Here is a 25,808-nt window from a genome sequence, read left to right on the forward strand (position 1 = left end):
GATCTGTTAGCTGCTCTGAACTTCAGCTGCCCTAATCTTGGGATAGACGAATGGATTTAAGAATAATGAGCAAATAGCTGTACTTCCATTTTCCTCATTGCCTCTTCAAGCTACAGCTACTCTTGAGAGCCCCAGACCAGCAGAACCACTGGGAATCTTCCTAGACTTACCTTCCCATTTTTAATCCTTCCATAATCCTCTCAGCACCTCTGTTTGCACCACTGTGGATACTTATTTTGAAGCATTCTTCCCCAAATATGGTTTTCGCCCTTGGGTTTATCATTCATTTAGTACCTGTACTGTACCTGACACTATGCCAGACACTGTAGCTAAAGGTATGAGCCGCCTGGCTTCCGCGGAGCCCACAGCCCCTTCCCCCCCAGAAATGAGATCCCTTAGGGTGGATATCAATCCTATCAATTTCTACGACCCTCAATGGGCCAAGTGTAGGGTTATAAACCCAGAGTCCTTGCAGGTTGATAGGTTGTAGACTCAAGAAAATGGTCTTGGATCACCTGCAAATGGGAAGACTGACCTGGGAATATGGCCAAGTGAATGCACTAGAACTGCCCTGTCCAATATGGTGGCCACTAGCCACGTGTAGCTAATTAAATTTTAAAAATTCGGTTCCTCAATTGTACTAGACATATTTCAAGTACTGTATAGGTTACAGGTGGACTATGCAGATGTAGAACATTTCCATTGCAGAAAGTTCTATTGGACAGTCCTATTCTACAGTCTTTCATAACTCAGGTTTCTTACAAGCTGAAAAGCACCGTTTCCATTTGCCGTCACTGGGTTACCTGGACAGCCTCCTACCACTGAGCTCTCTTGATCCAGCCAGCAAACTCTTCGAGAACCATGTCTATCTCAACACATCTATTAAATTTGTACCCTACTACCTTCCCCTCTGTTTAACTCAATCCTCTCCTATCCTTCAAGGTGTCCACTCAAATGCTCTATCCTTTTCTTTCCTGAACTTTCCCAGCCCTCCTCTTCTCTGAATGGATATACTTGCTTCTGCAGCACATAACCCAAGGTGATTACATGTTGTCTTGTGTTACTCGCTACTTCCACAGGGCTGTTCCACAGAGCTGTGCAGACTGTTGACTCTGCAAGGGTGCTCAGCAGAGGCTGTATGTGGAGTCTGAGATTCAGCCCACCTTCCTTTCTCCCAGCTGTCTGCTTTGGCGCGGGTGTGTCCCCTAGAGGAATAGGTCCTTTTCCTAATTTGCATGAAGGTGTACTATAGGCTGGTGGCAGCCTTGGTGCTCTAACCATCCTGAGGGCATGAGTCTTTCTGCTGCACAAGATGGTGGCTCTATGAAGGAAGTGACCAGGTCTTCTCCTGTCTCACTAGTCACACCCCACTCAAGGCCAAATTCCACAGAAACAAGGGAGCCACATAGGGTACCCCATGAACTTACAGTTCTGGTGACTTTTGGTCATGTTCTCTGAGTCCAGTGCATGGTAAAACTCATAGGCTGAGCGGCCGAGAAGCTCCTCTGGATGGTAACCAACCAGTTCTGTGATTCTGAAAAATATATTAGGAAAAAAAATTGTGGGAAAAAGAAAACATATGAATGTAGACAGAGGTTCAAGGAGCTATATAAACCCAGAAGGTAAAGCAAATGCACCACATTCAGATGAAAACACTCCAGGCTTCCTGGTCACACCACTGAGGCAAGCAATAAAAACATGGTGGTCAACCTGCAACTATGGGTCCACCCAACCTCCACTCTTCCTGCCCTTCCTGAAGTCATGTTTGGGGAAGAAGGAAAAGCACTTCCTCAGGGGACGCCCTACCCCCCCAACCCTAATATACACGTATGCCTAGTCTCCAACAACCATTGGAAGGGGCTCTCAGTCCCCACTCCCCAGTTTTTGCAGATGAGGGGTAGTGATCCAGAGATGGACGACAATTTGCTTGATATTCACACGTGTCCAGCGATCAGAGCAAGAAAGAAAACCAGGACCTCCTGATTACCTACTAGATCAAGCTTATTCTAATAGAGGGTGATATAAATGAAAAGTGAAAATTACATGGCCCCAAGTGGGGAAAAGCACAGAGATGACATTTGTCTGTGTGTGAACCACAGCGTAAGCGAGGATGAACCCCACACATGGAGAACCCCATCTGTGCTTAAAGCTTCACTCCTCTGAGCGCTTCTCCTCATGTCCTGCCTGGTGACCTCAGATTCCTCTTGGACAGGGAGTCTGCCTTCCATGGGTTCCTCTACTTGTCCCTACAGGAGGGAGGGCAGGAGTTGCTGGGAGAAGAAATACAAAATCACAGTTGTAGAAATGTGCCTCCTCGTTACACTTTCTGGTAAACAGGAAGCTCTGAAATGACACGGCTTGGCTGTCCCAAATGTCCCTTGCTTCATCTTATAAGGTGTCTGTTGTTGATGGGAAGTGGGCAGAGAAAAGGCAAATGTGGAGCACCATGAAGAATCACCTAACACTCCAAGGACCCTTTGCTCTGTACTGGAGTCATTAAAATAAACAAGCCCTGCCCAAGATTAACCACTTTCCCATGTCACACCTAAATACAGAGGGTGCCAAAAAGATGTATACACATTTTAAGAAAGGGAAAAAAACTGTATTAAAGTTGTAATACTCAATATATACCAGTAACAAAAGATAACAAGTCATGTTTGACTTCTGCAATTACAAGAGGTGCTCAAAGTGGTTACCATTAGCATAATTTTAATATAGTCTTTTTCCTTTCTTAGAATGTGTATACATTTTTTTGGCACCCTCTGTATTATTTTTCATAATCTTTGTTATCTCCTGCATTTTTCTAATGGGCTCATTGTCTTGTTAATTTGGCCTGTCACAAGTTAGAAGTGATGCCATTCTCATCATTCTAACCTCTATTTCAGAACGCATGACTTTTAGCGATGGCCTCATTATTTATCTATGTTGGAGATGAATAATATGGAGAGGACAGCAGAAGTGAAAGCAGGAGTGGTTCCTTGGTTTCCTGTCTCTACTCTCACTCCTCTTCCAAAGGATTGCATACATCTATCAGAATAAATCATCCTAAAATATTATTTCCATCATGTCATTCCCCTATTTAAACATCCCCAGCTTTCCCTATTACCAACCACAGCAAGAGTAAATAAACTCTCTGCCTAACTTCCAAGTACCCCTACCATCTAGTCTCTATTTTCCAAGCAATTTGATTTGCAGCTCACTCTCAGCTTGTCTTGTACTCTCTGCCTGGCGGATTCCTCTCCTCACAGTCCCTTGATGCCTCCTCTTCTCCCGTTTTCTAAGCCTTGCCTATGGCAGGGCCAGCTTCAGGCTTCACCTTCTCCATGAAGCCCTCTCCAATTCCTCTGCCAACGTCTCCTCATGAAGTCCTCACAGGTGCATATAATAGCACAGAGAATTATGTACTCGTCTCTCCACATCCTAGGCTCTCAGCTTCTGAACTTAGGGACAATTTTCTCCTTTGGCCTCCCTTACATGGGTGCTCAGTGAATACTTGGGTTGTTGGACTGATTCTCTCTTAGGACCTGAGGTACATCCACAGCACTGTCTATCCCAGCACTGCTAAGGAATCTGGGTACCAATGTTCTACTTTTCCTCCAAGAATATGATGAACTGCCTCAATGCATGCTGGTGCACACACCCACAGCCCTGAGCAGGACCCCTCATGATATTCAATCTATCTTTTCTTCATTCTGAAAGGTGTGTCTGGTGTCGACAAGGGCAGAGAAGAGGCAAGTTGTCTGCCTGGGTGAGCCTTGGGGGCTTAAAGCCTTTGTCAGACAAGGAACAGTCCAACAGGGCTGAGAAGCGTAGGTCTCAGCTGATTGAGCCCCGTGGAAATCTCTCCAGTGAGATTCCAGAAGCTCACTTGCACCAACTCATTTACATCAGCCAGCTCGTCTCAGACTAGGAGAATCTGTCCCCTTACTTGGCTCTGAGCAGAGATGTCTCTGAACTCATCAGCAACGGACATGGCCCTTGTCAGCCTGACCCCAGGGCTGGTGCCCAACGGTACCTTAGCTGAGTAGAGATTGGGGGAGAATAAGGAGACAGTTGAACAGTGCTAGCCCTTCCTTTTCTACAACCAGATAGCTTTTCTATAAGGACCAGTACCTTTCTAGATCAGCCTGGGAAACAGAATTGCACCAGCAGGCTCTGCTGACATTGAGCTGGCCATTTACAGGCTCACCAATTTGACAGATAAGCTGCTTCTGTTTCTAGATAGATCTAGAATTTTCTAGAGACTCAAAAATGAGGCTATTGGGAAAGATTTGATTCTACTCCTTGAAGAAATTAAATTTTCTTTCAAGATTAGAATCTTTAAATTAAAATGTTCAAAGCAAATGTTTATTATAAACATAATAAAAGTATTCTTAATCTAATTAATGTACCATCCATTCAAAGGCACACAATAGGCATGGTTTGGAAGGAGACAAACAAACCTACATTTCAGAATTGTCAGCTATCTTCCCAGCAGCAGCCTTCATTTATCTTGTCAACTAAAATAAATATTTAACGTCTCTTTCTTCATTCCTTTAAACAGACTACTATAAAAACTGGGAAATACGTATACCCTGAACACAATTGAAGAACATTCAAGTTGTCAGACTTCACAAAGCCAGGAAACCCCAACTTAAAGCTACTGGTCATTCGCCTTCATCTGTAGGCACGCAGACGCCAGTGGGGAGGTTAATGAACCCAGCTTGTTTATAGGGTCGGCTACAACAGCACAGAAGGGCCTTCCCTGAGAATTTCCCAGAAGCCTCTGGAGCTGGGCTGTGATAACACAGTTTCACCCGCTCTCTCAATCAACGGCAGGGAAACTATTTATTTTTTTTCTTTCTAATTAAGGTTTCCTGACTCACTAGGGGAAAAATCAGCTTGGGGTCACCCATAAATTTAAAAAAGTCCACTCAGTAGGGCTCTTCTGTTTTTTAGAGAAGAGGGAAATGTCAAAGGGCTTAACTCACCAGATTTGAGAAATGAGAATAGAGGTCCCTTTTTAATAATAAAGAGGAAAAGAAACAGATCAAGGATGAAGTTAGGGAGGGAGCTGTAGACATAGGCAACCGGAAGACAGAGAAAGAAGGAAGACAGGAAAAAAGAAAACAAAATATAGAGGAAAAAGGGTTGTTAAATTCTGAAATTAGTATTACCCCAAGTAAATATGTGGGTCAGACCACCAGAGTCTGGATTTCTGAGTTAGATACACCTCCGTAATGTAAAATGACACTTAGTCATGGCTCTTCAATTGCTCTTTACCCTTAAAAATGTTCAGAGGCTCTTTTCAACATGCACTACCTGTGGACGAGTGCTAGGAAGAAAATTATCCTCTTGGCTGCAGTGTCAGTGCCAGCATCTCAAGATGCAGAAGAAATCCAAGGAGGCCAAAGATGGCTTGCTTTTCTTCCCAGTGACACTGCCTCGTACCCGTCCGTATGGGACTTGGCAGCAAGCTCTCTGACTTCAGATACCATTGCGTGGAGTCAAACAAGGTCTGGCTGCAGTTTCTACCCTGGTCCCTACAGGAGTTACGGATGCGCTAGGTCAATTGTTCATGTAAACAAAATGGTTAGAACATTTAACCTACTTAAGAGGATAAACCACCTGCTTGTTTTCCAAAGAGTGCATTGCTAATAAACCATATGTTAAGGGTATGGTTAAGGGTCTGCTTTCTTCCCTTCCACCCTCGGGCAATGGCCTCTCCCAGGCAACACTTGATTCGCCTCATTTTGGTTTCTATATGTGCTTAGGAACTTTGAAATTTTATTTCCTTAGTAACGTCCAGACTAGTCACTAACTCAGATTTCAATATATTCACTAACTCTGTTGCAATATATTTTTATCCAGATTTTGTTTGCTTTAAATAACATTACTGAAGCCTTGTGTTTTCCTCAAATATTACATGGTTATGTGAAATCTATACAACCGGCTCTATAGTTAATGGATAATCAATTTCCACCCTGTCAGTGTGATGTGTTACGGGTAGGGTGAATTTATTCATAGGCAGGTTGCCCTGGCTCAATCCTGGACTGACCCTGCTCTGCGTGCCACTGGATGCATGGCTGCCTTTTATTACCCTGAAATAGTAAGAGATTTGCCATGAATCACAGCAAGAGAGAAGCAGATCATGTAGAAGGAATACCTTTTGAATTGTGAGGTCTGTTAAACTGTGAGATAACTTTCAAAGAGAATTTGTAGGGCTACCCCTTTCCGGGAGTATTTCGAGTAGACTATATTAGACAGGATAATATATAAGCATTTCTCATTTGTGTGCTCAAATTCTGTTAGGGCCGATTTCAGAACTTTCTCATTTGTAGGAGACAGAGATGCACGAGGAGAGCACTTAAAGTTTCTTCTAAGGGATTGAAAAAAACACACTATACCCTCTTGCATAAGATGTGTACAGAGAGGCTAATATAAATGTCTGCAAAAATGTTTAGAGCAGACTACATATTAAACTAAAAAACTACATGGAATGTATTAATCTGGAAGATCACCTTGAATTTAAAGATGCCACCCACCCTTTAAAAAAAGTAAAACAAAATAATTTATTAAATCCATCTCAAAATGCAATAAAAGAATAAACTTTTACTATTAATTTGCCTGAAGTCAGCCTACGTTCTTCTCAGACTTCAATACTCTTGCCTTCCAGGTGTTTTGATGTGTGTCTATTTTACAACTCATGGCTCTTTATAATTTTCTTCATTGACATTCTCTGTATAACCCTCAACTATCCCGTTATCATCTTTGCTATTCCCAACTTCTTTGTAGAAAAAGAATCACCATAAATTTAATCCACAGAATTTGAAATGCAGGCATCTTAGCTTATTAAACTTCTGATATTATTATACCCTATGCTGTCCTAATCCAATGCCAAAGCAGGGTTGCTCTCAAATCCTACCTGTAAAGATTACATGACCTTCTTTGTTAATTTAAAATTTTTACTGCAACTTTGATGCCTTTTCCCCCTCATTAATACAGATTCTATTCACATAATTTGCCTTTATAATTTGTTTCTAAGATACAGGAAGACTCATAAAACTGTGAATTCCAGACTTTTGTCCTGCGTTTCTTAATGGCTTGATTTCCTTCACAGTTATTCTCTTTTGCCAGAAGATGGCACTTCCATCTGAATTGAAGAATCATCCAATTTTAAAATTAAACTATTTGGGAACAAATTTTGTCTGCCTTTTGAGTGAATGGGATACTCTATTATGTACTGTTCACTGTGGTTTCATTAAGTTGCTTGTGTCTCAAACTCTAAACTCTTAGTGATCAGGAACCATCTCTTTTACTTCTTTAATATAAAAGTCTCTGGCACAGGGTTCGATACATAGCAGCAGATGCTCGATAAATAACAGTTCATTAATTGGTTACTCAGTATTTTAGGAAACAGAGTATATAAATGGAGGTGAGATTATTAATTACACTGGTAACTGGGACATTCTTCTTCTTTAACTTTGCTACTCAACTTGACTCTCCCGGTTGGGAGCAGTCAGCCATATACCAAATATGACTGACACAGAAATTGTTATAGGATTCGCTTTTTAAAATATTCACCGTACTTCAGATAATTCATACAGGACTTAATAGGGTCTTCTGACCCTTTATTAAAAGGAGCAGGACAAATGCATTTTGAACCATCGGCATTCCTTCTTTCAGTTTCAGAGTTTCAGAATAATAGGTGGTTTCAGGTAAGCCGATTTTGGAAACCTGAGAGTTAAACACAAGATTAGAGTCATTTTTTTCTCTTCTTTCTGTTTTATTTCTTTTCCCCTTTTCCTCTCTGTTCTCCCTTCTTTTTCTCCACGATCCTTTTCTTTCTTTCTTTTTTTGTTTGTTTGTTTGTTTGATTATGTTTGTGGTCTCAATACATCTAAGGAAAAGTACAAACAGCCTCAAAAGTCGTTTTGGAATTGCCTTACATTTTCATCAGATTTCTTCTAATTTTCCTTATGGGAAAACAATTCACTTTGTGGGAAATCATAGCCCTTAAGGTGCGTCAGGTATCATTAAATCTAGTGAATTCCATTATTAAAATGGAAATTCCACCATTAGCTATTATATACAAGTGTTAGTTTTTGAAACATTGACCTCAGAAGGGTATTAAAAAGAATATGTTGGAGAGGAAGAGCGAGAGAAAGAAGGAGGGAGGGAGGGAGGGAGGAAGAGAGAAAGAGAGAGAGAGAGAGAGAGAGAGAGAGAGAGAGAGAGAGAGAGAGAATATGCATATGCTTTCTCCCATCCCAATACAAACAACGAAAACAAAAGAAGCTACGAACACTAAAAATTCCCAGTTCTCATCAAAATAATAGAGAAATAACACTTAAAATAGTCTTAAAATAGTCAGGACTTAAAATAGTCACTTTATAAACTGTCTAAGCCACGCCTGTGCCCTTGTGAACAACTAATCTGCTAATCGGTTAAACACAACTTCTGCGTGCACAGCATTCTATGTATTCAAATACCTCTGCATTCATGTCCCCAGCACCACTGAATTCAGAGTTTGGGCCATGGAACTAGGTGTCTTGAAAGGCAAGGTTTTGCCGAAAGTTCAGTGTATCTAGCGGAACTTATAGGCAATATCCCCTTCCACACTCTGAGTCACAAAGCCCTAAATCACAGGTTTCTTCAAGCCAGTATGGACTCTGCCCACCATCCCTGAACCCAACTAAACACTCAGTGCGGGGTCGCTCTCCTTTCTGTGTCCCTTTCCTCTTCAACCAATCTTAGGCCCCCAATTCCTTGTGTTTTTTCCCCCTCCTCTTTTATCCAAAGGTTAGTTGCTTTCAGGAAATAATCTGAAACTGATTCAAAATAAGATACTGAATGAAGGATAACTTCGAGTTACCCTTTCCAGAGGATTTTTCCCCCCTTTACTTTAACAGGGATCAAAGTCTTAAGCTTAAATGTCAATCTCTCTTTTCTATTATCTAGGGAATGACAAGTTATTTTCTAGGATCCCAGTAGGGTTTTTGTCAGTGCTGTGGGGTCACATTAGGAATGAATTTCACTCACAGGGGCTACACGCAGCTTTCATCACTCATAGCACTAGGGCTGCTACCAGGCTATATGGCTAACAATTGGGAGCACCAGCTAACCTGGAAGCCAGAGAAGAGACACATGGGCTTTGCAGAGGTATTTCCCTTGTCATCTTGGAAGACTACGCAGAGGGGTACACCTTACAAAACTGTCTTCTGCCCAGAATGTTCATTTGAATACAAAGACTGCATCTGATGAATGACCTTACACACAACATGGATTTCTCTGGTGTCTGCCTTTGGAGCAATCTTCTCTCTATTCGTCATCATCATTACAATAATAACAGTACTAACGACTGTAATTAATGGTGACTGTGTCAGTTCCAGGACGAAGGGCTTCATATGTGACATTTTCTCCCTATGAGGTTAAAGCGCTTATTTCTACTTATATAACCAACTCACTACCTCCAACAGCCTTGAGTGCTGGCACTATGGTGGTTAGAACTGGGAAACAGGAATGACACAAGGGCACTTTTACAAAAATTCTTAAATTGTGTCTGCAGTGGTGGCCAATTCTGAGAAGGGGCACCAGCCAACATCAGGTCAGTCTAGAATCAGGGGAGGGAAACTCAGCCTAGCCTGGAAAGTTAGGCCCCACCCATGAAGAAACCCAGATACCCCAGGGATGTCCAGTGGATGAGAGAAAGTTGGGTGGGCCTAGGGGAGTCTGAGGGGTCTGGTGGCTGGCTAGGAAGGCCAGGCAGTTTCTTCCTGGTGGTCTCTTCTTGCAGGCCCTAAGCCACCACATGCCTCCAGAAGTGATCTTGGCCCCTTGGGTTTAGTGGGGAGACTTATTTCGGGGGAGGGCAAGGACAGGGAGTAAGACATAAGCAGTAACAAAAGTTTCACATCAGTTATGGTGTTCATGTTTTTCAAAGTGCTTTTATAGCCATGATCTCATTTGACAATGATCCTGTGAAACAGGTTGAGAAAGTATTACCATCTCCATTTTAACAAGGGGAAGCTGAGACCTCAGGGTTTTTTGAGAAACCCTAGAAGGGGAAAGGGGAGTAGTTGAGTAGCAAAGAATTACTGCAAAAACTGTGCCACTGGAAAAAAAATGGCGACTCTGGATACTGCAGAAAGCAGAGGCCAGGTTGAGAGATCTCTGCCCTGACGGGCATGTCTGGGGATACACTGATCAGCAAGTCAAAGTGGCATTTACTTCAGCCAGGCCTATTTCTACCTCACCTTGACCTGGCTTACACATGCCATGTTTTAGGTGCTCTTTTGACAACTTTAAGAAAGAAACCATTGAGGGTAAGAATACTAACACAGAACATTTCCTATTGGATTTGAACCCAGGCCGTCTTGCCCCAGAGTCGATGCTTTTAACCACGCCACTCTCCCCTAAGAGAATTTCCACTTGGGCTCAGCGCTGAGGGTTAGAGTCTGGCCTAGCTTCCTTCAGCAACATGCTTTCAAAACGAGGCTGGGCAGTGGCCAGAATGGAGATGACACAGAAAGAGCAAAGACTGAGGGACGAGCTCAGTGATGGCAGATAATGCACGGAAGTGAGAACACTTGCGGAAGCCAGAAGCCGGGCGCCCAGCTGGCCTCTGAATTGGGAATGCTGATGGAACTCTCTTGACAGTCATCTCCTGGGGACGCGGACTGGCCTGGAAATTTCCTCAGGAGTCTGACACATATGTGGAGGAATATGTACACACCCCAGTGATCAAAAATGACAACAGAGTCTCACACCAGAACAGCTCTGCTCTCAGACTGTGTGGCTGCCTCAGTGGGGAACCACCAAATATGATATTCAGAACCCCTTCGCTGCACAGATGGAATGAAACAGTCACACAGGCCCACAAACTTGCACCCCGCAATACAACATTTATGCCCAGACACACACCCATACCCACAAGCACAACTACTGTCTCCTGCCCAGGCCTCTACCTGTCGTCGCAGTAGGTGAACTTCATGTCCATACTGTGGCGGCTCAGGAAGGTCTTGCTATCCAGGGGGATGTCCATGTGGGACGGGTGCTGGATGGGTTCACACATGATGATGAGGCAGGACAGCAGGGGCTCCTTGTAGCCACAGAGACTGCTGTGAGGGGGGCAGCTGTTGTAGACCTTCACCTGGCCGGTGCAGTGTAAGACCTGAAGAGCAGCCATGGAGTGTCAGATGTGGGGCCGAGCGCGTGGGGTGGGAGCACATCTGGGGCTCCAACCCACGCCTGATGCTGTCCTACCTTCCAGGTGGCTGACTTGAGGTTGACAGTTCGGCCTCTGTTGGTGACCGTGCACTTCATCCTCATGAAGAAGTCCCTCTCTGTGGACATGTCTTTGCTTTTCTTCCCAAAACCAGAGCCTGGATGGGGAATAGCGGAGGGAATCAGCAGAATTTAGTTTTTCACTTATATTCAGAAGAGGGACCCAGCGGCAGTGTTTTCTGGGCAACACACTGTTTGTACTTCCCAGGTATCTGCTCTCTTAGCACCTGTAGCCTGCCATGAATGCAGAGTAGCATCTTGGCATATGGACTAAAGCTTTCTCATCTCCAGCTTGTCCCCCCAACTGGAGTACAAGCACCTGAGGAGTAGGACGATTCCGCTCTTTTATGTCCACTGCACCCACCACGTGGTCAGAGCTCCTTTCAGAGCAGCGAGGCAGTGAGTGACTATTAGCCATAATCTCAGCAAACCTCTGCTGGGGCAGGCCCTGGTTTCCTAGGAGGAATTTCCAAAGGACAGTCTGGGCGAGACCACAATTATCCAAGGGGACAAGCCTCTCAGATTAGAATTGTCCCTCGGACATGACTGTCTTTTCTTCATTTGTGTCCCGCAGAAACTGGAAGCTTCCTGTGCTCTATTTTCAACTAGCAATAGCTGCATTCAGGATAATGTACTATCAGCCTTTTCCCTAAAGTGACATACGCGTATGTCAAGCTCAAGAGACACCTCTGGTCCAAACCTCCTGGGATTTGTTGAGCAAGTCCACTCCAAAGATGAACTCCACATGGATCATATCCTTTCTCAGCCAGAATTAAATAAATCACCAAGACAAACAATACAGCTTCCTTCCTTATAGTCTCCACATAGCTTGCCCATTCAGAACTTTCTCCACTTTCTGTCAAGCAAACTGGTGAATGCAGTACGTGTCATCTGAGCACCCTTGTCCATGTCTAAATTCTGCCTAATCCACCGTCCCCATCCTGGGCCTCCCAAGTACTTGCCTAGCACCTGTGTAGCATCACAGAACAATCCAGAGCCTTGTTTCAAATACTCACACCCCTCCCTCCCGGCATGGCCACCAGCCTCTGCACCTAAACCTCCAGAGGGCTGTGATTTATTTGATTGACATGTCCCCAAAGATCTGTGTGACCAGTGGATTGTGTCACCTTTGAATCTATCTTAACCCTAGGAGAGCCCACTAAGTAATGGACCAAATGGTGAATCTGTTTTCTTTTTAAGAAAGAATATTCCTCCATCATGATCATAGAACCATGCCTCCCAGACTTACGTTTCTTACACTTATAATTTTCATAGTTGGGGTTTGCATATCATGAGATATTCTCGTAATCTCATATGAGATTGGACCCTCCACCTCTTGGACCAGCTCTGGTGTTGGGGATGAGTGTGGCTGTGGCTTACGTCGTTATTATCGTGGCCTCCTAACTTGCTAGCCTCTGGATTCTTGCCATGCTGCCATTCGATTAATCTTTCTAAACCCAGTTCCAATCAGATTACTCCACTCCTGCTCAAAACCCTTCAATCGCTCCCCTCTGTCGACAGGATAAAGTTCGAGGCCCTCCACCTGGCCTTCAAAGTCTTCCACAATCTACCTCCTGACCTTATCTTCCTCCAGGTGCTCACATTAACCCTTTGCTTCCAGATCATGAGTCCACTCAGGCCGGCACCTTCAATAAGGATTTGCTTGCTGATTCATTGAGTTTGATACCAAGTTCTCGAAAACCAAGAGACCTAAAGTTCTACTCAGATAAATAGAGTAGTATCGTGCTGTGAATCATGGCACTTGAGAGCTGGAAGGTCCTAGACTTTGCCTGGTCCAATCCCATCAATTTGAAAAGAAAGACTCCAAGGAACAGAGCAATGAAGTGACTTGCTTCAGGTCACATGTTCAGACCGCGACTAAGGTCATTCTGAGAATGAGAACCCAAGGACCGAAGGGTTTCTGGAGTAGAGAAGATATAAGAGACTCTGGTTTCTTCAGGCTTCAAGCACCTGCTTTAGAAAGGGATTCAGAAAGTCTGGTAGCTCCTTCCCCGCAGAACCAGACAGGACTTTCTCTGCAGCACAGCTAAGGTATTGAATAGCCCATGTAGTTGCTCTCCAGACTGGACTCTAGGAGCTAGGTGGCCCGAGGCCTTCCGGGGGGAAAAAAGAGGCGCTGCACGAGAAGTCAGTGGGCGGGATGGGGTGTGGGGGTGGTTTTAGTCTGCATTTTGCAGGCCCAGACTGCAGGCTCGGTCTGTAACAAGGGTGGAAGTGGGCCAAGGAAGTGTCTGCTTTTGCGACATGTACAGTAACAGTATTCAAACCTTGCAGGCTTAGTATCACGGCCTCTGTTATTCAGGTTGGACAAGCATACACCCGTGGCAGTGACAGGTGAAGGATGTTAAGGGGATGTTTAGACATGGGCATAATCTTCCCAGGACAGTGATTGAATCTCAGGTTCAGAAGGGATTGTTAAAGTCACTGAGCCCCACTTCTGCCCAAAGCCTCAGTCCTCTTATAATATCCCCATTCATCCCTTTCCTTGATTGAATGTCCCCAGTTACATGAGATGAAGCAGCAACTTCACTTGTCATTGCACAGTGTTTTCTGTTTGCATGGGCCTCCCATCCATGAGCATCTAATGGATGCCCCCACAGCTAGAGTACTGTACACTAGACCTTTTAAATTTCTTTCCATCAAACACTACCTGTCCTATTATCTCCACTAGGGGACCAAATTTAGTTCTTGGCTCCCGGAGTAGCTAGTCTCCAAAGGTGGCCCCAATGAGTCACTCCTCCTGATATTCATGGCCTGTGTAGTTCCTTCCACACTGATTTGAGGCTGGCCTGTAACTCGCTTTAACCCACAGACTGGGGCAGAGTGATGCTGTGCCAGTTTCTGGACTAAGCCTTGGGAAGGCCTAGCAGCTTCCACTTCTGGGAACCCTGAGTTGCCATGTAAGAAGTCTGGCTACCTTGGAGATCCCAGGTGAAGAGAGAGAGGCTCTGAGACTCCATGGAGTGAGACAGAGGTCCAACTGTCCAGTATCCCATCTGGCGCCAGCCTCCAGCCACAAGGTCCCAGACATGTGGGTAAGCATCTTGGTCATCCCACCTAGCCCAGTCCCCAGATACTGGCAGCCCAGACGACAGGACATGGAGCAAAAGAACCACTCACAGAACCCACAGAATTGTGAGAGGTAATAAAATGATTGCTTAAACCACTACGTTCTGGGTGGTTTGTTACGTAGCAATAGACAGCTGCAACAGTTCCCATGAACACTTTGGTACAGAGGAGTTTACTGGTTTGGGTGGCATTGTTTGGCAGAGGCGCTGAACTCTCTGGTGATGAAACCTCCTGGAGACAGTGTCCTAATCCCATGGAGTGCCCTAATAGTGTGATACCAGGCACCATGCAGGCCCAGAGGAGATGTTTCTGAGTACTTGGACCTTTCAGGGCCCTCGATCTCATCTCAGAGGCCCTGCTGGATTTTTTTTTTTTTTTGGATGTCAGTTTTTCCTGGATGATATTCATGATGCATCTCTCCTACATTCATGTGCAAAGGGAATACAGATGCCCTACCAGGTGGCACAAGAAGGAAGGAAACCCAAGAACACGTTACCATTTTTGAGACTCAGATTCTCACGGATCTCCTCGTGGTCACAGGGATGAGTAAAGTCAAAGATGCTATGTCCCGTTAGCTCCACCTATTTCAAAAACAAGGTTGGGCTTCATTAGTCCTAGATTTAGTGATAGGGAGGAGACTGAATCAGTTCTTCTCACATTCTCAATCCAGTATTAGGTCCCCAGACATAGGGATGTAACTGAGGGCTGTTGGTGACAGAAACTTGATTCACAAGGGTGGGCCTATGAATCTAGTCAGCAGAGCTGTCCACCAGGATGGACATCGGCAATGCCAAACTCAATGCCAGGGAGTGGAAGTGTGTTCCTGAGGCTTGTGGCCTGAGATCAGACAGGGGGCCGGGTGGGTACGTGCGGGGAGAGGTCAGGAGGTATGTTACCAGAGTCTTCCACTAATTTCTACCCCCAAATGGGAACACTTTCCCTTTTTGAAAGAGCCAGAGGAGGGTGTCACCTGTGTGAGTCCCATGAACTTGCTGATGTTTTCCGACAGAAAGATCATGTCGCCATCTTGAGTCACCACGGCAATGAAACCCTCCAAAGCTTTCAGGTACAGGTTGTCCATCTGCTGGTCAGCCTCGGCTTCAGACTCATTTTCAGAGCAAACTGGAAAGAGAGGAGGATTGGACGGCATGTATGAATGTGGTGTTAAAACATGTGACAGGCGTAGGCGGATATCTGCCAGGGATGGTGCAAAGGCATCAAGTGGACTTTTCTGGAAATGCACACTGCCAACCATCTAAGAGTCTGCCACATGCCCAAGATCAGTAAATGTGCCAGAGTCACAGATGCTATCTGCAGAGGAATAGAGCAGGCCCAGGCAGGGACAGGCCAGCCCAAGAGATAGGCTGTACAGACTGGTGTCCCAAGGCTTTCCCTCTGTTTTGCTAAAATGTTGGAACAAAAGGAGGGAAATTCTTTCCTCTTCACACCCTGGTTCCAGTGGCCAGCCTGTGGGAGGGGAATGTCCTTATACCACACACCCACCCTTGATCCCTGCTTAGGGTGACTGCCAACTAACTAGTCAGCTGAGCTGATGATAATGAGCTGAAGCCCAGGTCTGGGTGACGCCTCTGACAATGTTAGCGCTCTCACTTAACATCTACACTTAAACAGAGGCTTTAGGAGGGACAATGATTGAAAACTCAGTGCTTTCAGCGTGCACCAGAATCACGTGGAGGGCTTGCTAAGACAAGGATTGCTGGGCCCAGGACTGCTGTATAATTCGTGGGGCTCAGTGCAAAATAAAAATGTGGGACCTCTTGTTGAAAACGGAAACCAGGCCAAGGGCCCTTCTAAGTGCGGCGCCTTGCAGGTCTGTGTAAGTCACACACTCAGGAAGCTGGCCCGGGATCGGCCATCTGCAGAGGTCCTAACTAGGGAGGGCTCAACTGGGGGCTGAGAATGTGCATTTTCGACACGTTCCTAGCGTTGCTGTCAGCGCTCCTGGCCCTAGGACCACAGATGGAGAAGAACCACTGTAACTCAAGCTCCTAGAAATGACCCCAATGCTAGGAAAATCAGCCTATTTTGGCAGGTGGTGACCTATCTGGGGGATGGGTGAGGAGAGGTTTTCAGCACCATTTAAATCACACCACATAGGTGACCACCTTCTCCAGACAGCAGAGGCCAGCCCTGTGCTTTCTGGCCTGTGAAGATTTTTTTTTCTCTTCAATTTCTTTGATCTCAGTGGCAACACTGACTTTAAAACCTGGAGTAATCCCAAGACAACCTTATTTGGGTTAACTAGGCCCAGAGGAAATAGTTCTGCTTAAAATTTCCTGTTTTTAACAGTTCTGACACAGCTAAGCTGGTTTCCATCCATGCCCAGTACACTTGCTTCCAGGAGGTGGCGAAATTGGCTACAGCAGCTGGCCAGCTGGCCTGGGGAGGGAGGGAGAGGGGCGCTCGGGGGGCCACGAATGGAAACAGAACATCTTGGAACTGAAGTCACAATGGCTGGAGGATCAGGAAGCTAACGGGCTGGCCCCCAGGGACCCTGGGACAGCCAGGCCTCTTTCCTCTGTGGAACTATTTACTCCTGCAGCACCTGTTTATCCTCCTGGGGGCTTCTGAAGGAGTCTGGCTAGCTCACTGTCAGCTTGGAGCGGAGGGTGAAAGCTGTGGGGTGAAGGCAGACTTTCACGCAAGGGGCCAGGGCTCCTGCACATCACGCCCCTGCGGAAGACTGCTCGGCCTTTTCCTGCGCTTGTCTGCACATCATGTCTTCCCTGATATATCATTAATCTCTGACTTAGTGTTAGGCATATGGAAAACTCACTCATTAGCTACAATTATTATGCTCCTACTGTGTCTGCTGTGTGCTGAACACAAAGCAGGAATCAGGCATCTGTAAACAAGTGTCACTTACTCTGTGCTCAGTCCTGTTCTAGGGAGAATCAGGGATACCAAAGGGTGTAAGAGCAATCCTTTCACCAGGACTCTACTGGTGGTAAAGACAAAGATAAACCACTGTAAGGTTACACAACAAGGGAGAGAAATCTTTGGTGCCCAATAAAGCGGAGCCCACAGTAGGTGCTCAATAAGCCACCAAATGGGGGGTCTTTAAATCACCTTGGGTTCTCAGTCTCAGGTACTTGCCTCCCAGGACCTTTCAGGGTCTGACCTGAGAGACGAGGGGCAGGTCACCAAAATCAGAGGCACTCTGCTGAGAACGAGGCCTGCCCAGCCCAGGGAGCACAACAAGATTCTTTAATGCTAAAAATAGCCCTGTAAACAGGCTTTGATGACTCCCCACAGCCAGGATATGCTCCGGCTGAGGTTTCGGAGCACTTTTTCCGGAGCACCGCTCATTTCCTTCAGGCAGCACCACCCTATGGGGTGGGACCCACTAGGCAGTGGGAACTAGGCATCTGGGGTGAGCGGACAGGGTGGCAGGACAGACGCTCCTGACAGGGTCTCTGAGACCGGGCTGTCACACGATGTGGCTGCTGGTCAGGATGCATTTTTATTCCACCAAGGTCATTTTCCCTCTTTGTTTCCTATTCTGAGAAGTTCCCGGATTGCTTTGACTATTCTTAAGACCATTCTGCTGTGATCTTCCTGCTTCAGCTGTGCCTGGCAGACAGTCATCACTTAGTTTTGATCACAGGGGCTTTCCATTTAAACCGATTCCTCCCCTCGCGCGCTCCCAGGGCCATGGATTCCCGCCACCTCCCACGGCCTTCTGGGGTATACTGATTGCAAGAGCAATGCCACTCAAACCACGAATAAATTATTCGGGCTCATTAGCCATACCTTTAAGCTGTAAGCTGTAAGCACAGGGTTGAGGTTAGCAAACACCTACTCATTGACCAGATCCTTCTTTGGTTTAAGCGAAGAGAATAATCTGAACAAGGTCAGTATCTCGAGAAGAGATTATACATTAGCAGCTCTTAGCCATTTACATCCTAGCACAAATCAGTTTATCAGCTCCTCTCCCAACGGGACAGAAAAAGGCCTTGGTGTGGAGGCCAACCTCCAAGGGGCCAAGGGGTGGGACAGTAAAAACAGTAGGGGGTGAAAACTTAGGAAAGGCAGTCTGAAAGTGGCACCTAAGAAGGCAACAAAAACGATTATCTGCCTCCACAGTTTTCCCCGTTTGGTTCCACTTTCTCTGCCTGAAAAAGTCATGGTAGACATTTTAAAATCATTTGTCCCACATTTTAATATCTTCCCCTTCGTAGTCTACAGATCAGGAAAACATAGTCTTTTATTAAGACTAATGTCTTCACTAAGCAAATGCCAACGAATCAATACTAAACCTGACATTTCTCTTGAGAAAACTTGCTTCACGTTAATCTCCAGCTCTTGCGTACAATGAATTTGATTTCACCGCATGTGAGTGTGGGGAAGTAAAAAAATCTGTTTTATGGTGAAAAGCCAATTTTGCATATTTACTGCTGTTTATTTTAACGCCCTTCGAATGCAGAAGTGACGCTCATTTGGTCTTGATTTGTGGGGCTCATCTTGAAAGAGGATTTAAGACAATCAAGTGGTATTTCCACAGATGTTCCCGTCAGAGTGTGTTCTGTTCTCGGCCCAGTGTGGAAACTAATATCATAAAGCTATTGTTTCAGTTTGCTTCCTGTGATACGAATCTCAATCCGCAGCCCAGACTCCGAGCCTGAATTTCTTAGCGTTGAGGTTTCCTCTCCAACATTCCCACACAGAACAGCCTACTGTGCAAATCAAAGGGAAGCGTGTTACTAAGTAAAGAAGAAACTTTTCTAAAGCAAAACCTGGTCTTTTTTAGCCTTTTGAACTCTGAGGTATGCAACCAGCTATTTCCTATTGTAAAATGAGCCAACATCAGTGCTCACCTTTGTTAGAAATGTTTCAATAAAATGAGTCTGTTTTGACTTGGAAAAGACTTGCAGAAGATAGTATACTTATTATGTATGTTATTTATATATACTTAGTATAAATCAATTTACTTGTTCGTAATAATTTTGATGTCTAAGCTATAACTTGTCGAGAGCTTAGTCTGTGGCCGGCAAGAGTTGGATAAGGGCCTTTATGTCCGTTATCTCCATCCTCAAACAGCATCCCAGGGTAAGTGCCGTGATCGCCTTCGGGGAGATGAGGCAAGTCAAGCTCAAAGACAGTAGAGATTTTCACGAGGTGGCAGAGAAAGAAGGCAGCCAGACCAAGGTTCCAGCACAGGAGCTCTCTGTCCACAGTTCTTGTACTCCTTTCCACTGAGTCATATGTGTTGAAAAAGCAAAATGTGATTAGAAAAGAAAAAGGGCCTGTCTCCCCTGCCATCTCTGAGGACAATTTTAACAATTGGAAGAGAGGGGATATTGAATGCCATCTATGTCTTCCTCCCCCGGGGCGCTGCTTGTTCCATGAGAACCGCTCTCCAAGGACATTAGGACCAGATGGTCAGATGTAGACACTTTTTATCCTTTTCTGTCATTTCTTTCCTTGGGATAGAGAGGACCGGAGCTGACGTGCTGAGGACGCTGGTTGGTCTGGGGCCGAGTCCAGCCAGTGGGCGGGCAGTTTGTGTTCACAGTTTGCAACAGCTCGGTGGGAATACATGATATCTCACTGTGACCACTCTGGTCCTTTCTCCCTGGGCACGTCTGGCACACAGGGGATTCACATCAGGATACGTGCAAGCAGACATGCCCTGCGATTCATGGTTCCCTCAAAGCCAACCTCTGATCACTGAGAGGGAAGATTAGGCTTCTGTGTGAGAGAGCATGGAAAACAGGCCATGCACCAAGAGAAAGGATAGGAACAAGTCACCGAATGTGTGAGGACCACCTCCCCCCCCCCCAGGTGAGCTCCATTTAACGTTGGTTGCCCTGCTCCCCCTCCTCTTCCCCACCTCTGGCCCTTGTCAGCATCCTCACCTGGCCACGTGTGCAGATTGCTCCCGCCCTCCTGTGTCTGTCTTTCCCATGGATGGAGATTCAAAAGGACTTGAGTTCCACGTGCTAAATATGAGACTTTGGGCAACCTTAACTTTCCTGTGCCTCACTTTTCATCATCTGTGAACTATTCTGCAAGTCCAAATTCAATCAGAGAGGCACCTCAGGATTAATGTATTGTCTCTTTCGGGCTCTCTTTTAGTGGAGGAATGCGGGTGGTGATGGAAGGAAGCAGTGGTTAACCCAAAGGAATTAATGTTTAAGAGTTAAATTGTAAGTACCACAGCAAGGAAGTTTCTGGGTGTGGGGAAGGGGTCTTCATCTGGTCCCTAAATCCTCCACTGCCTACCCTGTGTATACATAAAGGTGATTCTAACACTACCAGACACTGCCCTCACCTAGCCAGGAAAATGAGTCTCTTTAAAAGAAAGAGGTACACATATACCCTGAGATGCCATCGCCAGGCTTTTCTCACGCTTCAGCCCGTTGTTCCCTCTTTTGATAGCATGTAGGATGACGAATCTGCTGCTGCTTTGCATTATTTCTTTGAAAGTATTTATAGAGCACGCCTTTGCCCTTGGTTCTCCCTGTCCTGTCTGCTCCTTTCCAAGCCTCTTTAGACTTGCAGTACAGCGTTAGCCCTCCAACCCTTGGACTCACTGAGCTGTCATCCTATTTTCTGAAAGTCTTTCCCCCATATCCTTCCTGTGCTCCAGGGCCCAGAATAGCACATGCCGGTCTGGCCTCCCAGTCTCACACTGGATTCCCTCTGCTCAGGGTTTCTTTCCCAGAATAGCCACTTCATAACAGGATGGTAGAATCCACCCAGCTCCAAGGCACCAGGTTCACTCACAAAAACTACAACTGCAAAAGAACCTTCCCCTACCTGCCTCCCTCACACTCACTATCTCGAATGCCACCCACCTGTAGCACCGCAACCAGTGGGGAGGGACACTACCCACTGCCCAATTTCCTTCCAAAACTGAATGGATTAAATAGGACTGTCACATAGGATCCAAAACTGGAAAATTCAGGCCACCTCTTTCTGGCCAGGACTAACAGGAAATGGTTTATTTGAAGAATGTAAACTCCGAGGAAAGAAAACAACAGAAAAACTTTTGTGAACTTGAGACTTGCCGAGATACCAGGGAGGGTGAGAATGAGTTGACTCGGCGTGGAGGTTGTTATCCATCAAAGACTCACCAGTGTGAATAAGTGTGGTGTGTCAGGTGCTTGCAGACATCATCTCGGTTCATTTTCACAGACACCCTGTACAGTAAGTATTTTTAACCCCTTTTTATAGATGAGGACACCAAGAGCAGAGGCACCAAATAATTTGCCTGGAATACTGGCTAGTAAGAGGTCAAAGATCATATATATGGGCACACGTCTGCCCTTTTGGAGAAGGTAGCTCATAGAGAAGTACTAAAACACTTCTTAGGGAGCCAATCTAGAGTGGAGTGTGAGTCCTACAGCCAGATGGAAAGGCTATTGGAGGCCAGCAGAAGCTGCTCTTGTTCTCCTCTCTCTCCTCTTCAGCTTCCTTGGTCCTGTCCTCGCCCTTCATCCCATGGCTGTATTCATTGTAAAGGTCATTGCTGGGAAGGAGATGTGCAACACGAAGGAATAAAGCACCAATGACAGTGTTTCTGTGGGCGGAAGGTTTGCAGAGTGGGGACTGCTGAGCGGGGAGACCTTCCCAGGGGCCTTCTAACTCTCGCAGCACAGATCCTCCTGTGTGCAGGGACACACTGGCCAGGCTGCTAGCAGCGCCAGCCTGGGGGAGCCTCCCAGCCTCACCTGAGGACAGGAGCTTGTGTGTTCGCAGGAAGCTGATAGCCAGCCGCATGATGGAGGCTTTGTCCAGGTGGGAGCTCACGCTGTGAGGCAGGGGCAGCTCGTGGGCCAGCTCATAGAAGACCTCCGTCTCCTTGCTTCGCCGGCACCTCGCTGCATCCCGGGACTTCTCCTTCCTTCTCTCGGAGCTGCTCCTAAATTGACAGAGAAGAGGTTAGCCCCTGAAACATCACTGTCATCCTGTCACATCCCTGATCAAGACGTCCCCAGGACCCCCAAACCACGGTACAGCCAAACTGTCCCACTGAACCTCCCTGGGCTCACTCCCATCGTCGGAGCCACACACCGCCTGCTTTCTATTGTCAGTTGCACGTTTCTGTCCTCTTAACCACCTTCCTCCTCCTGTAAGCCCACCGTGTCCAGGACAGAGCGTCACATGGCTTAAGGAGACTTGACAATTAAATTCATCCACTGGCAATGCCGTGGACCTGGCCCTGGCTTATCTGGGCACCGAGGTGAAGGAGGCAAGTGGGTGAGGGAGGCAAGTGTGAAGAACTATGGCCAGTGACCCAAGCGGCTGTGTCACAGGCTCTGGAACACACGATGAAAACTGTTTCAAGGTCCTCTTTCTAGATAAAAGGCACTTAGGAAAAATTAAGTCCAGTACTGAACCTTAGATCCCATTTTGTATCGGCGTGATTTCCATGGTAAAAATCGAAAATGCCAGGAGAGCCCAAAAAGAACAGTCCGCCTATCCGTTAGGCGGGTGACCCCAAGTGCAAAGGTTACAGAGGAGTGAGCACACACACGTTTTCTTTCTAATCCTGCCAGCCTAGGTCACCAGCCTGTTACTTTAGCTTCTTTAATCCTTACACTACCGTTAGAAGTAATTATTATTCTTATTCCTAATTTATAGATGAGGAAATAGGTTCACAGGGGCTAATCTGCCGGCAACCTCTCGGCAGGTAAACGGGGAAGTGGGGCCGGTGGGCCCCAGAATCCAGGCTCCTAGCCATGGATAACTCTCCTCTCTCTACACAAAAATATTAACAGTTTCAGGATGGTGAGGTCATGGGGAGTTTATTTCTTCACCCTTATCTGTATTTTCTTATATTTGTATAAATCACCTGTACTGTACATTTAGTAAATGAGTTTGGTTTTTTCGTATTTTTTTTTTAACCTGTCCAGTGCCGTTCACGGCTGTCAAGGCCTCCTCCAATCAGTCGCGGCTCCCTCTGTCCTCCCTCTGAGGTTTCCAAACCAGGGCTATTGCTCCTTTTGTTTGACTTTGGAGCCTGTTATCTAGACAGATAATCAGTATTTGGGGGTTCATGGAACGCTGACATGCCTTTCAAACCCTTCCAGTTTTGGGGCAGAGGCACTGTTTTGCTTCCTTTTTAAAAATAGATCATCTAGCAATCTGAATGGATTAAGCACCATGTACTCAAACTGCGGAATGTCCAATAGCTGTTGATGGACAAGAAGGGCCTTCAGAAAAATCGTGAAATGGGTGAAGTTGTTTTTCTTGTCCCACCTCTTTCTTCTGTTTTCTTTACCTAATCCTTGTTCCCTCGTCTCCCCCTGACTTCCAATTTCCAGAACTCTCCCCCTGCATCTCACCCATCTCCACCCTCTCAGACCTGCCCTGGGGATCATGTTGCTTTTGCACCAGACCATTACTGACACTTTGTGTGTTAGCCCCTCCCACTTGCATTTTAGTCCTGACCTCCAACTGTGGAGCAAAAGCAGTTATTCAAGGTAAAGGAGAGCCAGTATCTTTACGATGTTATATGCCATCCTACAGCACCAACCCTTGCGCTCTCCGACACATAATCAATCTTCAGGGCATCTAGAGAAGCCATGCTGGGGTGGAAGAGATCCCCGGCACAGGCTGTGACATTAAGGCCAATGTCTACATGAACAGAGTTTCCCTTTGCCATTGCCCCTTCCTTAAGAGTGGAAGAGCAGAAAAGACAGAGAGAACCAAGAGGGGGAAAGGCAGTCTGAAGTCGGTGCTCTGTCTGGCAATGGCATTTGACATTTGAGTCTTACTATGTTCCCTGGACAAGGCAAACATTTATTGACACCTACTTTTGTGCCTGACATTGCACCAAGAACCCTACATTATATTACTTCATTATAATCCTCCTAACAACACATTTATGGTAGGTATTGTGAACACAGTTTACACATGTGGAATCTGAGGCTCAGACGCAAAACGTAAGTTGCCCAAGATCACAAAATGAATGCTGGCATAAGCCCTTGAAGACTGTACAGTCAGTGAGTAGACTCTCAGAATTTTTGAGACATATGTATGTGCCCTGTTTAATTCCATCCTCACAAACTACATGTGAGATGGGCAAGACAGGCATTGCTGCTGTCCCCATTTCACAGATCTAGAAACTGAGGCCCAACCCAGTTAAGTGACTCACCAAGGGCAATCTAATTAGTGGTAGAGCTAGGGCTAGAACCCATCTCTTCCTAGATCAATACACTTTCCACTGCGTAATGGTAGGGGACAGTGACATGAGCAAGAAATAAAGAAACAGCAACGTCTTAACACTTAGAAAAAGATTGAGAATCTCACGCAGTCTCTTGGTTTTAAAGTCATGAGCTCCATTTTAGCTACCCTGTTTTTACAGTTGCACTCTGGGGACTAACACAACTTTAATTAGATTATCTAGTTAAACTTGACACAGCCCAGAGATATCTGTCTAATGTTGACTTTTGGAAGAACAGACAAAAATGTGTAACACTGCCATGATTTAATTAGTAACACTGAAGAACAAGTATAATTAATGCTAAGTGTGAAGGTAAGACCTCCGTAAGTCCAACTGATGCATATACGAGCTACTTCCTTACACAATTTATCACAGGTTAGGTTTCTTAACAAATAGAACAGGGGACTGGAAATTAGGAGAACTGATGTTTTAATATATTGGCTACAAGACTATCCAGATATCTGAGTTTGGACAAGAAAATACATTCTTTGTACCCTGATAGCCTCATCTGTAAAATGAGAGCGCTCTCATGTCTTAGTTGTCAGGATCAAAGGAGACGAGTGTAAAAGGGTTGGAAGTCTAGGCATACCTCACTTTATTGTACTCCACAAATGTTGCAGTTTTTTACAAAATGAAGGCAAGAACTTCTACCAGCAAAAAGATTGCAACTCACTTTTTGGCGGTATTTGTTGCTGTTTCTTTATTTTTTGCTAAAGCCATTATCTCCTACCATTGGGGTAGTCTGGAACCAAAACTACACTATCTCTGAGGTATGCCTGTACTAGAAAGCGCTCTACAAATGAAAACCATCACCACAGATAATAACGATCCCATTATCTGGCTAATCTGAGCATTAATCACATTCAGACTTTGGCCAAAACAGCTGCTCTTCATCGCCAAATCAGTGCTGTCTTGAGGCTGGAGATGATTTGCCGTCAGCAGTTTGTGTCATGTTGCTGAACCTCCTTAGGTCAACGAGGTTTTGTTTCCTAAAATACTTGCACTTTATTTTCTCTCCCCAGATGGGTGATAGAATGAACTGCAATAGACCAGGATTTTTTTGTTGTTGTTATTTGTTTTTAAATGACAATTCTAGACATGGCATGTTAGAATTCTCCAGTTTCTTGTAAAAAAAAAATTATCCCAAGTTTTTCAAATCATCAGAAAAGACTGCAAAATTTATTTCTTACTCCAAATTGCTCTTTCTACAAAATTCCTGCTCCTGTCTTTCTTGGTGACCCGCCTGTGACCACAGGGT

At 45.5% G+C, this 25,808-nt stretch overlaps 1 protein-coding gene across 1 annotated transcript in view; it reads right to left on the minus strand.

Moving 5' to 3' along the window:
• EPAS1 (endothelial PAS domain protein 1) overlaps positions 1-25,808 on the minus strand; it is an 85,054-nt gene that overhangs the window by 16,524 nt on the left and 42,722 nt on the right. The window contains exons 2-7 of the mRNA XM_033125564.1: positions 22,053-22,243; positions 15,326-15,477; positions 14,852-14,936; positions 11,245-11,363; positions 10,947-11,152; positions 1,428-1,534 (exon numbers count right to left, since the gene is read on the minus strand). Of these exons, the coding sequence (XP_032981455.1) occupies positions 1,428-1,534; positions 10,947-11,152; positions 11,245-11,363; positions 14,852-14,936; positions 15,326-15,477; positions 22,053-22,243 (860 nt within the window). The remainder of the gene's footprint in view (positions 1-1,427; positions 1,535-10,946; positions 11,153-11,244; positions 11,364-14,851; positions 14,937-15,325; positions 15,478-22,052; positions 22,244-25,808) is intronic.

This window comes from Rhinolophus ferrumequinum, chromosome 13 (genome assembly GCF_004115265.2).
Source record: "Rhinolophus ferrumequinum isolate MPI-CBG mRhiFer1 chromosome 13, mRhiFer1_v1.p, whole genome shotgun sequence".
NCBI classification, from domain to species: Eukaryota; Metazoa; Chordata; class Mammalia; order Chiroptera; family Rhinolophidae; genus Rhinolophus; species Rhinolophus ferrumequinum.